Consider the following 14,048-nt stretch of genomic DNA (forward strand, 5'->3'; position numbering starts at 1 on the left):
AATAATGTGTAAAATTTTTATAGAAGATAAGTGTAATATTACGGAATGTAGTTAAATTTGTAGAAGGATATTTTATAAGGTAGTTACTAAAAGACAGTTACTCTTTTACTCATTTTACTCTTTTACTTGTTTCAGTCATTTGACTGTGGCCATGCTGGAGCACTGCCTATAGTCGAGCAAATCGACCCCAGGACTTATTCTTTGTAAGCCAGGTACTTATTCTATCGTAACCGTTAAGTTACGAGGACGTAAACACACCAGCATCGGTTGTCAAGCGATGTTGGGAGGACGAACACAGACACACAAACATGCACACACACACACATTTATATATATATATATATATATACACGACGGGCTTCTTTCAGTTTCCGTCTACCAAATACACTCACAAGGCTTTGGTCAGCCCGAGACTATAGTGCCACACAATGGGACTGAACCCGGAACCATGTGGCTGGTAAGCAAGCTACTTACCATACAGCCACTATATAATTTTTAAAAAATAATAAATAAAAATATGAAGATGAGTGGGTATTTACTTACTTCATCCGCTACTGGAGCGTTATAGAAAAGTTATATGTATCGAAAGCCGTAGTAGATAATTTAAGAGAAAAGAAAAAGTTCAGAACTATGAATAGTGCAGGGGACATGACACTTAAGGGGGTGGATATTACTCATATTTATATTTCTTATGGCAAGAAGAAAAAATTAAAATTTAAGAGCATTGACATCATATGTGGATGGATGCGCACATACAAAAACATTGTGTAAACTTCTCAACCACACAGTCGTTCTTGCACCTAGTGTGTGTGTGTGTGTGTGTGTGTGTGTGTGTGTGTGTGTGCATTTGCTGTAAAGGCAATTGAAAGATACACATAAATATAATTTGTAGAACTTTATACATACTGGATTTCGGTTGAGCATTCTGTATCTAGTTCTGGAAATTGTATTTTGTAAACGACAGACTATGCTGATGATCTTGCAGATGTTTGCGTATCCATATACGTAAATATTAACAAGTGAAACTAATTAGTACATAGGTAATCGTTTTTAATTTCGTATATTTTCTTTTGAGTTGCTTATTTTTACACTTTGGTTTTTTGCTGAGTTTTTTCTTGAGAACACATTATTCGTGGAAAATAGCGATTTTGACGTCTATATCTAGGGTATAGGCTGTCCACTTTTAGTGTTCAGTCCTCTAAATTTTGTATATATATATATATATAATATATATATATATTTAAAGCAGCAAAAAATTCAACAAAATCTGTTACTCTGTGTTTCTCGTTGCCGTTCATCAGACAGTTTTTGTTAGATTCTAACAAAAACTGTCTGATGAACGGCAACGAGAAACTCAGAGTAACAGATTTTGTTGAATTTTCTGCTGCTTTAAATAAAGCACATTACTCTACCACTGGTATTTGAGTACTCTTTTTTTCCACCTTGTTTCACATTTATGTGTTTACTCCGGTATATATATATAATATATATATATATATATATATATATATATAATATATATATATATATATATATACCACACCAACATACGCACATAGATTAATCAGTTATTCCACTAATAATTTTAAAAGAGCGAAAACGGAAGCACATTTGGATGGTTCATAACATTTTAACAAATTAGCAAAAAGAGCTCTAAAACCCTTGGCTTTTTGAGTCACAAAATCTTCAGACTATTGCATCCCACTGGGCATCATTCTCCAGACTTGAGCACAAATAAACCCATGCGTCATTTTCCAAACGACTGAAAATCTTTTGAATGCTGGAGTTTTTTTAATGAAAACGGAAGTCAGAAAAGCACCAGAAAGCTTCATTACTGATGATGCAATTTTCCTAGTTGGAACTGCATAACTTAATGGTGATTACTCTCCTACATTGAAGCCAAATTGTAACATGTGTATAAATCACGTTTTTCTAGAGAAGTTAATAATCAACGCCATTGAGGATTCAGGGTCTTGAATTGAACTTGAAACTTGTACATTATGGAGAGGAGTCGTAAAAAGAAGCATTCATATTGACTGACATGTACAGAATACACTTTTCCATTGGCACTTTCAATACATAGGTCAAGCTGGCCATGGAGAGAAACACCATGTATTTTCGACTTCATTGCTTACTTCTATCTATAATCAGCTAGAATGTGATAGTAAACCAATATTCTTGAAAGGGATCTTACTGGTATAAGTTGAAAAAGTCTCTAAGTTTGGTATCCCTTTGATTTTTCCCTTAATGTGCAGCAGCTGCTTCAATGGACTAAAACCGCTTGTCTTCTTTCGAAGTACACTAGTGTATACATATTCTGATATTAAATTTAGAAATAAGAAATAAACTTTCTTAAAGGTTATGAAATGAAAATCTTCTTTAAAGGTTCAAATTAGACCAATTCCAAAACAATTCTTTGAAAAGTCATCGCCACCACGGCCATTCCTCTCTCTTGACATTTACTAAATAGCAAATATGAACCACAAGAACAAACATATACTACCTACTTTCAAAGTCTGGCTGGTTTGAAGCATCAAAGGTCAGGAGGTCACGAGCTCTACCAAACTCAGGATGCATTATGTCGCGAACTTTATCCAGACTATCGAGCCGTGCTACATGAATACCGTTCCTTGAGGTTGTGTAATCTGTCCATATAAGGTAATCCTATAATGAAGGATACATGTGTTAATATATTCATATATACCTCACACACTTGCGATAAATGTCTTGAAATATAAGCCGGCGTGGGAGCATCGACACTATGCTTCGACTTGCGAGAAATAGTACTTAAATACTTCCCTTAAAAATCAGAGCCTACTGTTTGCAAGAGGAGGAAGTAGTTCTTGGATATTGGTCTAATCGATTACAGCTGACCATAAGGCTAACCAGCAAAATTAATGTACAATGAATTACTTTGACTTAGGCCAAAAATTATACCTATCAAGATATTAATCAATGGAGGGGCCAGTTTTCTTTACATATATCTGAGTGTTTAAGGAGAGGGATGATGCAACGTGTATTTTCTCCTTAAAAACTTTTAAGGATACGCACGAGTTACTGGATCAAGCATCTATGTATGTATGTATGTATGTATAGATAGATAGATAAATAGATAGATAGATAGATAGATAGATAGATAGATAGATAGATAGATAGATAGATAGATGGATAGATAGATAGATAGATAGATAGATAGATAGATAGATGTGTACATACATATACACACACACACACATACACAAACACACACACACATATATATGCATGCATAAATAAAAATACACATATAAACCTATATATGTGTTTACATGCACACATATATATATGTATGTATGTATATGTATATATATATATATATATATATATATATATATATATATATATATATATATATATATATATATATATATATGTATATATATATATATATATATTGTGAGTATAAATAAATGTGCAACTGCTAGTGTTATTGTAACTGTATAGTTTTAAGTAACTTCTATGAATTACGGAGCATATGTAAGAGAAATAATAATAGACACAAGTTTATATTGTATAGTTTCTACACGCGTTTTACCATTATGGGTCACAGTAATTGTGATACATACATGAGCAATAAATCCTTATTTCTTACTAGCAGTATAGCCCGGCTTTGCTTGGGATTAAGTTAGGATTATTAAGCTAATGAAACTCTTTATTTCAAAGCAAACTAACTAACATCGACATCAAATTTGAGTGAAATCCGTTGAAATTGGTAAACTTTGGCTGCAATTTTGCTGACAATTTGATTGGGAAATCCCATAAGGAATCGGTTTCTCGATTTTTTCCACTCATCGATTGTTTTTTCCTTTTTTTTTTTCATGTAACCCCACTTTGCCCATGGGTTGAGAACCCTTCCAGCAATGAAAATAGAACGCCCAAAAGGGCCCCCGATCTTCTGTGTGAAAAGCGGTTATGTTCAGATCACAACTAAGTTTATATATATGGGCAACACACACACACAAACATATACGTACATACACCTATTGCATACATGTTTTTGCACGCCTTTGCCCCTGCCACTGTCCCACCACCACCTCCTACCCTAGTAATACCATCAATTGAAGCAAATTTGGCAACCGGAAGTAAGTTTTGTAACAGGAATAGAGAAGCCTACCTTCTCCCGCAAAGATGTGATAGTCATACCTATTTCTTTATTACCCACAAGGGACTAAACATAGAGTGGACAAACAAGGACAAACATAGGTATTAAGTCGATTACATCAACCCCAGTGCGTAACTGGTACTTAATTTATCGACCCCGAAAGGATGAAAGGTAAAGTCGACCTTGGCGGAATTTGAACTCACAACATAACGGCAGACGAAATACTGGTAAGCATTTCGCCCGGCGTGCTAACGTTTCTGCCAGCTCGCTCCTTTCGAAAACATGAACAGTTTTGAAACATTGTTTACAAAATAATGAGCGACATGCGTGCTAATTTGCAGATATGCATAAACTACAATCACGTACACACACACACACATACACACATCTTGCTTTATATATATACAGATATATATAAAGCAACGCATCGTAAGTTACGACGACGTGGGGGTACATGTGATCTGATGAACGAAACAGCCTTAACGTACTTCTTAGAAGGTGACAGGGCTGGCCCGTTGAAATGCAAGTACTTGCTGAAGGTGGTGTGGTGCTTCTGTGAAGGCGCGTGGCTTAATGGTTAGATATTCAGCTCGCAGTTCTAAGATCGTGAGCTCAATTCCCGGTGGTACTTTGTTTCTTTCAGCAATAACTTTATTTCACGTTGCTACTGTCCACTCAGTTCCCAAAAATGAGTAATACTGTATTTCAAAGGGCAAGCCTTGTAGTTTATGTGTGTGTGTGTGTGTGTGTGTGTGTGTGTGTGTGTGTGTGTGTGTGTGTCTTGAATGGCACAACAATGCAGATTGGACTATAATAACTGTTATAATTTAATAATACATAGCCTGTTATAATATTTCGGAAATATAAAAATTCCTTCTTCAGATATTGCTAGGAATTGATCGAGTCACTGCTATAATCGGTTCCCCAACTTCTATAAGGTGTAGCACAAAAAAACACAACAACGTGAAGACGTGGAACAAATATAGTATTATTGGACGCTCAGGAAAGAAGGAAAGAAGGAGGGTTTAACGTTTCGAGCGGAGCTCTTCGTCGGAAACATAGGAGAAGGAAAGATCCAGAGAAGGGAAGACAGAGGAAAAAAATCGCCAACGGTACACACACACACACACACACACACACACACACACACACACACACACACATATATATATATATATATATATATATATATATATATATATATATATATATGACCCCTGTATTACTGGGATTTCAAATTATCAAGCTATAAGGCCTTATTAGAAAAACTAACAATATAGTAAAACCACAAATTTTGAAATCCACTAACCTGGAATATGCTGATGCCGTATATCGATCCTTGGATTCCACTATTCTTTGGAACCAAAACTGTAATAGTTTCTGTTGAGAAATTGTATTCTTTCACGTTTCCCAAAGCAGAATCGGCCCAGTATAAACTGGAAACAATAAAAGAAGAAATATGTCAAGAAAAAGAAGATTAATGGATTTTATATTTCAAAACATATCTAATTATTCTTCGGATATATTTGTTGTAATGTTTTCACAACTTTTCAAGTCTCTTAGTCTGTCAATTACAGAAATGCTAATAATAAATACCTATTCAATTACTAATGTGTAATCACACACACACACACACAACACACACACACACACACACACACACACACACACACACACACACACACACACACACACACACACACACACACACACAGAGGCATATATACATATATAGATACATATATATCAATCAGGAAAAAAAAATTATGGCATGATTGGACTTGATTATTGGGCTCGCCTTAAACAGCTGAAGTTCTATTCTCTGCAACGTCACCTTGAGCGATATATTATTTGGACCATGTGGAAAATATTCTACCAATATTATCCAAATGATATCGGCATTATGTTTACAGTTCACCCAAGACTAAGCTCCCGTGCAATGCGTCCTCTACAAAATGCAAGATCACATCATATAAGAACATTGCGACACAATTTCTTCACTGCAAATGGTCCTGTACTTTTCAATGTTATCCCCAAAGAAATTAAAGTAGAAAATGACCTTACAACTTTCAAACGGTACCTGGACAAATTCCTCTAGGAAATACCGGATAAACCACCTACACCTGGATACGTCACAACCAACAACAACTCTCTGCTTTAGTGGCCCATGGTATCCTGAATAATTAACTAAAAGACTTTTCCAGGTGGTGCTATTGAGTAAGTCATGGTCTGGGCCGATAATGGCCGAGACCAATCTAAGTCATCTAAGTTGTATTTGTATATATGTATATATACATATATGCATTATATATACATTTCTACATACATATATATCAATATATATATACAATGGTATAATTATATATGTGCGTGTATGTAAGTATATGTATGTGTATATATATATATAATATATATATATATATATATATATATATATGCGTGCGTGTCTGTGTGTTCACACATACACACACACACACACGTGTGTGTGTGTGTGTATGTGTGAATGTGTGTGAATGTGTGTATGTGTGTGTATGTGTGTGTATAATGAAAATATCAATATGTAGTTAATATTGTAATTTTGAATGTTTGTTAAAACAGATGTATGAATCGTGTTTGTTTCCGTAGTTGTTTGGGTCGGTCAACCGTTGGTAAGTCTATTTGTTGACGGTTTATTTGTTTTAGGTCTACTTACATGTCTTTCATAAAGTCAATGTGGATGTGAGATGGAGAGCCAAGATCTTGGTTTGTTATCAATGACCGCCCTGAACCGTCAAGGTAAGACCATTCCACTTTAGGTTTCTTTCCAGCATCTGTCCAAAATAACTTGCTGCAATATAGATCGATATGTAAAATAAATTGATGACTCATTCAACATGTAATGCATAACTATATTTCCTAAAAAGAATTTCTTCAAATAATATATTATATTAGAAACCAAGAGTTCGATAGGCCTTCCTACTCCATCTCATGAATGGAAACATAATTTCTGATTTTTACAGTTTCGATTTCTCGTCACTATCAAAGAGGTAAATAAACGATCAATGATCCAAGCTGCTTTCTTCTTGATTCAGTCATCATTCGTGTGTTGGAGTTAACTCGTAATCATCTTCACTTCTCGCGGTTGGACCTTTAACGGAATTTATTCTGTTGCCAGCATTTCGTTCAGGTTTCTCTGCTGGGAATTGCTTCTTCCCCGCTCAGCAAAAGCAGAGCCAAAATTATTAGGTTTTAAATTCTTTCTTTCAAAAGTATAAAAATCTGTCATCAAGACATTTCTTTAAATCTTAAACATTCTTTAATTGGGATCTAAAAGATATACGCTTGAATAATTTCTTTATGATGCCATATATGGACAAAAGCGTCTACTTGTAGTGTGAAGTTTAAACAACCTACATAATATAATGACTTTAAAATAACTTTTCTGTATTATAGGCTGGGGGGAAACATGCTGAAGGGCTTCCGAAACAGTTAAAACACAGAGAGAGAGAAAGATCTAGAAAGTGGCGAAGACACCCACGGACGAGATGGGGATGATAAAATAAGATTACAGATTAAATCTACCATTCAAGTAGGCCGCGACGAGATTTGAACTTAGGACCTGACCTGACGGAACAAATATTTCAATGCATCTCGTTCGACGCTCTAAGACCTATCTTCAATTTTGAAGAATGGTAAAATCGAAAACATCGAATTAATAGGAGTACTTGATTGTTATCTTATTCCTCGAGACTCCCAGAAACATGAAAAGCAAAAGTGAGCTAACACGTTTAGATTTGAACTCACTATGTAAAGTAACTAAATAAAGACAATCACTTAAAAATGTAATGATACCTTGTTTCCTTTCACTTATTTTAAAGTCATTACACTAATCTTATTCAGTAACTGCAAACTGTCTCTAATGGTGTTTACTGGTATGGATGTATGTCTCACTTACCTTTTACCAGGGTGTACAGCAATTCCAATAGGATTCTCTAAATCCGAATCAATCAGAACCTGTTGGTACATGCCATCTGCTCGTGCCACATTTATAGTTCGATATAGGCTGTCAGTCCAGTAGAGGTTCGATGAAATCCAGTCAAGAACAATGCCTGTTACATGGAAAATAATAATAATAATAATAATAATAATAATAATAATAATAATAATAATAATAATAATAATAATAATGGATGGAAGCACTCCGTCGGTTACGACGACGAGGGTTCCGGTTGATCCGAATCAACGGAACAGCCTGCTCGTGAAATTAACGTGTAAGTGGCTGAGCACTCCACAGACACGTGTACCCTTAACGTAGTTCTCGGGAATATTCAGCGTGACACAGAGAGTGACAAGGCCGGCCCTTTGAAATACAGGTACAACAGAAACAGGAAGTAAGAGTGAGAGAAAGTTGTGGTGAAAGAGTACAGCAGGGATCACCACCATCCCCTGCCGGAGCCTCGTGGAGCATTAGGTGTTTTCGCTCAATAAACACTCACAACGCCCGGTCTGGGAATCGAAACCGCGAGTCCGCTGCCCTAACCACTGGGCCATTGCGTCTCCAATAATAATAATAGCCCTTTCTACTATAAGCACACGGCCTAAAATTTGGTGAGAAGGGGCAAGACGACTATATTAACGCCAGTGCCCAAGTGGTACTGATTTCAACGACCACGAAAGGCAATGTCGACGTTGGCGGAATTTTAACTCAGAACGTGTGGACGAATGGAATATTTCTAAGCATTTTGTCTGATATGCTACCTATTCTGCCAGCTCACCGCCTTCTTAATGATGGTTTCAAAGTTGGGTACAAGGCCAGTAACTTCGGAGAAAGGGTAAGTCGATTACATCGAACCCACCGCTCAATTGGGACTTAATTTATCGACCTCGAAAAATGAAAGGCAAAGTCGCCCATGGCGGAATTTGGACGTAAGGACGGACGAAATACTGCTAAGCATTTTGTCCGGCATGCTAACCATTCTTCTAGCTCGCCACCTTTTTCATACTAGTAATTATTATCGTTTATGTGTAACCTATACAGAAGTTTTATAAACAGAGATAATTTACCTAAATTTCTGTAGGTTGTAGAGGTGATTAAAAATTTTAATCGATTTTCGAATATTAGGATTCTCATCAGAGGTGTCTAATAAAGTTGACCAATCTCAGAGAGACAAGCAGCCAGTCTGTTTATATACTTAACAAGTACAGAAGCTACATAAAATAGGAGCTAATGGTTTGCATACCACGAGTGTTAACATTTAATTAAATATCAGGGGCCTTTCAACGGTGATCTTAGTCCACACAGTATCAAGGTATGTATTTACTGCTTATGATTTTGATTCGCAATAAATGGAATCGCTCACCATCTAAGCTGACATTCGTCTTACATGCAAATATGCAGTAATGTGCGTAGGCCATATTTTGAGGCCAGTTCACTGCAATCTCATTTCACGCTGCTTGTGATTTACGTTTAAAAATAATTCACTTTGCCTCAGTTCAATTTTATATACACACATACGCATATGAGAAACAACATGGGATCTTTTTGGTTTGAACGGCAGTTTTAAAAAATAATTTTAAACTTCGTATACTGATAGAATGTGTTTATAAAACATCTTTTTCCCTTGGCTTTATTGAGAAAATTCTATAGTTTGTAACATATTTGTTGTTGTTTTTTCCTTCAATTTCTGCAATTTCAACTAATCACTGACGTCTATGGGGGTAAAAAACATTCTGTGCCGTATGAATATGTCCCTCGTTTAAGAAACAGATTGGGTTTATTTACATTTGTGAAGAAAAAAAGATACCCTTCCCCGCCACCCCTAACCCTAACTAACCCTAAAACAGATTGAAATGCAATAGATCGATACTAGGGTCATAATTATGGGTGACAATTTCATATGACACCGCTAAAAAAAACTGCCGTTCAAACCGAAAAGATCCACAACATGTTACTATCATATACCATGATTATGTTTGTAGGTACCTAAGAAATGAAGAAAAGTTTATGACTGAGTGGTGGAGAGCAGCAAAACTTTGACCACAACTTGGACTGTAACTGCAGGATTAAAGCTATTTCACCAAATAAATAAAAGCGTAACATATTTACCTCTAACAATGCCCACACCACCGATTAGATCTTCAAACGAAGCACCATACTCCATACGGACTCTATTGATCCATTTGTCTGTATTGTTGGTTGAGAAATATAAGGTGTCTCGGCGAGCATGCATCCCCAGTGCCAGGTATCCCTTGTTGTCCAAAAGAAAGCATTGTTTACTTAACGTCATGTTTTCCAGATCGATATCAGCCAGGTTCGGTGGGAATGAACATATTCCTTCCTCCATGGAATACACATGGTAAGGCTGGGGGAATTGAGAATCAACTGCAATGATGATAATAATAATGATAATAATAATAATAATAATAATGATAATAATGATAATGATGATAATAATAATAATAATAATAATAATAATAATAATAATAATAATAATAATAATAATAATAATAATAATAATCTTTTCTAGTGTAGGCACAAGGTCCGAAATTTTGGGGGAGTGGGGGCAGTCAATTAGATCGATCCCAGTATGCAACTGGTACTTAACTTATCGACACCCGAAAGGATGAAAGGCAAAGTCGACCACGGCGGAATTTGAACTCAGAACGTAAAGAAAGACGAAATGCCGCTAAGCATTTCGCCCGGCGTGCTAACGATTGTGCCAGCTCGCCACCTAAAAATAATAATAATAATAATAATAATAATAATAATAATCCTTTCTTTGAGGGGACAAATTGATTACATTGACCCCAGTGTTTCACTGGTACTTATTTCATCGACCCCGAAAGGATGAAAGGCAAAATTGACCTCGGAGGAATTTGAACCCAGAACGTAGCGACGGGCGAAATACCACTAAGCATTTCGCCAGCATGCTAACGATTCCACCAGCTCGCCGCCTTGATAATAATAATGATGATGATAATAATAATAATAATAATAATAAAAATAATAATAATAACAATAATAATAATAGTTTCATTGTTTTCTTTTATTTATTATTTTTTTTTTTTACTTGTTTCAGTCATTTGACTGCGGCCATGCTGGAGCACCACCTTTTAGTACTTATTCTATCGGTCTCTTTTTTGCCGAACCGCTAAGTGACGGGGACCTAAACACACCAGCATCGGTTGTCAAGCAATGCTAGGGGGACAAACACAGACACACAAACACACACACATATACATATATATACATATATAGAACAGGCTTCTTTCAGTTTCCGTCTACCAAATCCACTCACAAGGCATTGGTCGGCCCGGGGCTATAGCAGAAGACACTTGCCCAAGATGCCACGCAGTGGGACTGAACCCGCAACCGTGTGGTTGGTTAGCAAGCTACTTACCACACAGCCACTCCTGCGCCTACTTTTATGTTAATTTTATATTGTTGGTTTATGAGATTTCCAAAGTGCAAACAACTGGTTAACTGTATATCTGAAAATACGAAATATACAATGCTGTCGTCAGGTGGATTTGAACTAAAAACATAAAGAACGGGGAAATTCTAGCACAATTCATTTTGTTCTAAAGTTTCTGCTAAACCATCCCATGTTAAAACCAATTATTATGAGGGGAAAGAAAAAAAGGTGGAAAAATAAAAAGGATAAAGTAGTCTCCCTTGTCTCTTCGGAGTTTTTTCCCTTATATATGTTTGAATTATCGACAGTTTCCGAAGGTTTTCATCTGCATTCTGTTTCCACTTCACTTCATGCTCGGTTGCTCACGTTATAGAAACTGGTGTTAAAATTCGTTTCTGCAATATTATTACTGTAGACTATATTCAGCAAGGTTATGAATTCATAAATCATGTTTCTTTATGTACTGTTCATATTTTTCTTTCGTTTTAATTTCATGTACGCTTTAAATACAAGTCGATAATCCACCAGCGGGGAGAGCAGGGGTGTCTGTTTTGCCACCTCCTTTCCATTCTAATGTTTACCACACTTTAGTGCAAGGGCCTATTTTAATTCTATCTTTTCATTGATGCTATCAAGATACTACAATTAACGAATCAGATAACTTTATGAATGGCACCCCGATGAGGGTCCCAGTTGATTCACCAAGGGAATAGCCTGCTCGTGAAATTAACGAACAAGCGGCTGAGCACTCTGCAAACATGTATAGTTCTCGGAAAGATTCAGTGTGACACAGAATGTGACAAAGCTGGCCCTTTGAAATACAGGTACAACTCATTTTTGCCAGTTGACTGGACTGGAGCAACATGAAATAAAGTGTCTTGCTCAAGGACACAAGGCACCGCTGGGAATCGAATTCACGACCTCGCGATCGAGAGCCGAATACCCTAACCACTAACCCATGCGCCTTCGCGATAACAAAATAAGCTCACCGGCGTTAGCCAGGTCACAACATCTCCCTGTCAGTCAAGATGCTTGCTGTATTTACTTTATCGTTCTCCAGAGTATGAAATGGCTAAGTTGACATCAGCAGGATTTTAGTACACTGCGCAGAAAGCCGAAAGAAATAACACTAATCATTCTATCACATGGTAGGAAACAAGATCTCCGGAAAGAAGCTAATGTTGATCTACCCCCTATGCAAGATGCAGTGATGCATTGCCTGCAGTGGCTTCTCAGTCGAATCAATTTGCATGAATGTAGAGGAATAAACTTAGGACAAAAAAAAATGAATGAAATAAAAGTAGACGTTTAAATGAATAAAATCGGAAGTCACAACACATGCAATTAGTAAGTTGCTGTGTGGTAAGTAGCTTGCTTACCAACTACCTGGTTCCGGGTTCAGTCCCACTGCGTGGCACCTTGGGCAAGTGTCTTCTACTATACCCTCAGGCCGACCCTAGCCTTAACTGAAAAAGCCCGTCGTATATATGTATGTATATATATATATATGTAGGTGTATGTACATGTTTGTGTATCTGTGTGTGAATCCCTATCACTTGACAACCGATGCTGGTGTGTTTACGTACCCGTAACTTTGCGGTTCGGCAAAAGAGACAGATAGAATAAGTACTAGGCTTATAAAGAATAAATGCTGCTGGGGTCGATTTGCTCGACTAAAGGCGGTGCTCCAACATGGACACAGTCAAATGACTGAAACAAGTAAAAGAGTAAAAGAGTAACAAAGGACCCTTTTACATCATCTCTAGACATGCTGTAAATAACAGTCAATCTCAAATCACAACGAATGCAACGAATAGTGCAGGTAGATAGTTTATGTCTCAAAAAGAACAAGCGAGATGGTATCGACTAGAAAACCTTTAATCAAACTTCCAGGCAGATGTTTAAGGGCGGTGTTAAAAAGAATGAGAGCAAAGTTTCAAAATGTATATAAAAGAGTTTAAATATTTTTCATTTATTCCGAATACTTTATGTTATAAACATGCAAATGAGTCAGATAGGGTGATGTTCTCACCTTTACATGTCCGATGGTCCGTGATATTTAACTTGTATCCTTCACTACAGTGGCAGGCAGGACCCATGATTGGATTGTGGACACAAAAATGTTCACATTCGAGAGCATCACATATTTCTACAGAAATAACATACATTTGTTTAAACGTATTAACTGAAACAATGCAATGAATGAATTAAAGACGATAACACTGATAAAAACAGTGTAGAAGGGTTATATAAATTTTAAAAATTGGTTTTCTGCTGAGGTTATAAGGGACATATATATAAGAAATCTTTCTAAAATGGACGAAAGCCGGAAGTTTAGAAGGAAGGAAACAGACGATTATGACGTTCACAGTACTTCATTATTTTATTTTATTGAACCTGAAAGAGTAAAAGGCAAAGCTGACCTCGGTGAGTTTTGAAACACAGAATGTAAAGACCCAGTACAAATACCGCAAGGCATTTTGTTCGACACTCTAAAGATTTCCCCAATCCAC

At 36.4% G+C, this 14,048-nt stretch overlaps 1 protein-coding gene across 6 annotated transcripts in view; it reads right to left on the reverse strand.

Annotated features, from left to right (window-relative positions):
* Positions 1 to 14,048, reverse strand: part of LOC115216682 (low-density lipoprotein receptor-related protein 6) — a 111,947-nt gene that overhangs the window by 51,772 nt on the left and 46,127 nt on the right. For all 6 annotated transcript variants that reach the window (XM_029786190.2, XM_029786191.2, XM_036506834.1 and 3 more), the window contains exons 5-10: positions 13,568 to 13,684; positions 10,227 to 10,502; positions 8,076 to 8,229; positions 6,834 to 6,968; positions 5,451 to 5,577; positions 2,508 to 2,664 (exon numbers count right to left, since the gene is read on the reverse strand). In XM_029786190.2, the coding sequence (XP_029642050.1) occupies positions 2,508 to 2,664; positions 5,451 to 5,577; positions 6,834 to 6,968; positions 8,076 to 8,229; positions 10,227 to 10,502; positions 13,568 to 13,684 (966 nt within the window). The remainder of the gene's footprint in view (positions 1 to 2,507; positions 2,665 to 5,450; positions 5,578 to 6,833; positions 6,969 to 8,075; positions 8,230 to 10,226; positions 10,503 to 13,567; positions 13,685 to 14,048) is intronic.

This window comes from Octopus sinensis, linkage group LG10, assembly GCF_006345805.1.
Source record: "Octopus sinensis linkage group LG10, ASM634580v1, whole genome shotgun sequence".
NCBI classification, from domain to species: domain Eukaryota; kingdom Metazoa; phylum Mollusca; class Cephalopoda; order Octopoda; family Octopodidae; genus Octopus; species Octopus sinensis.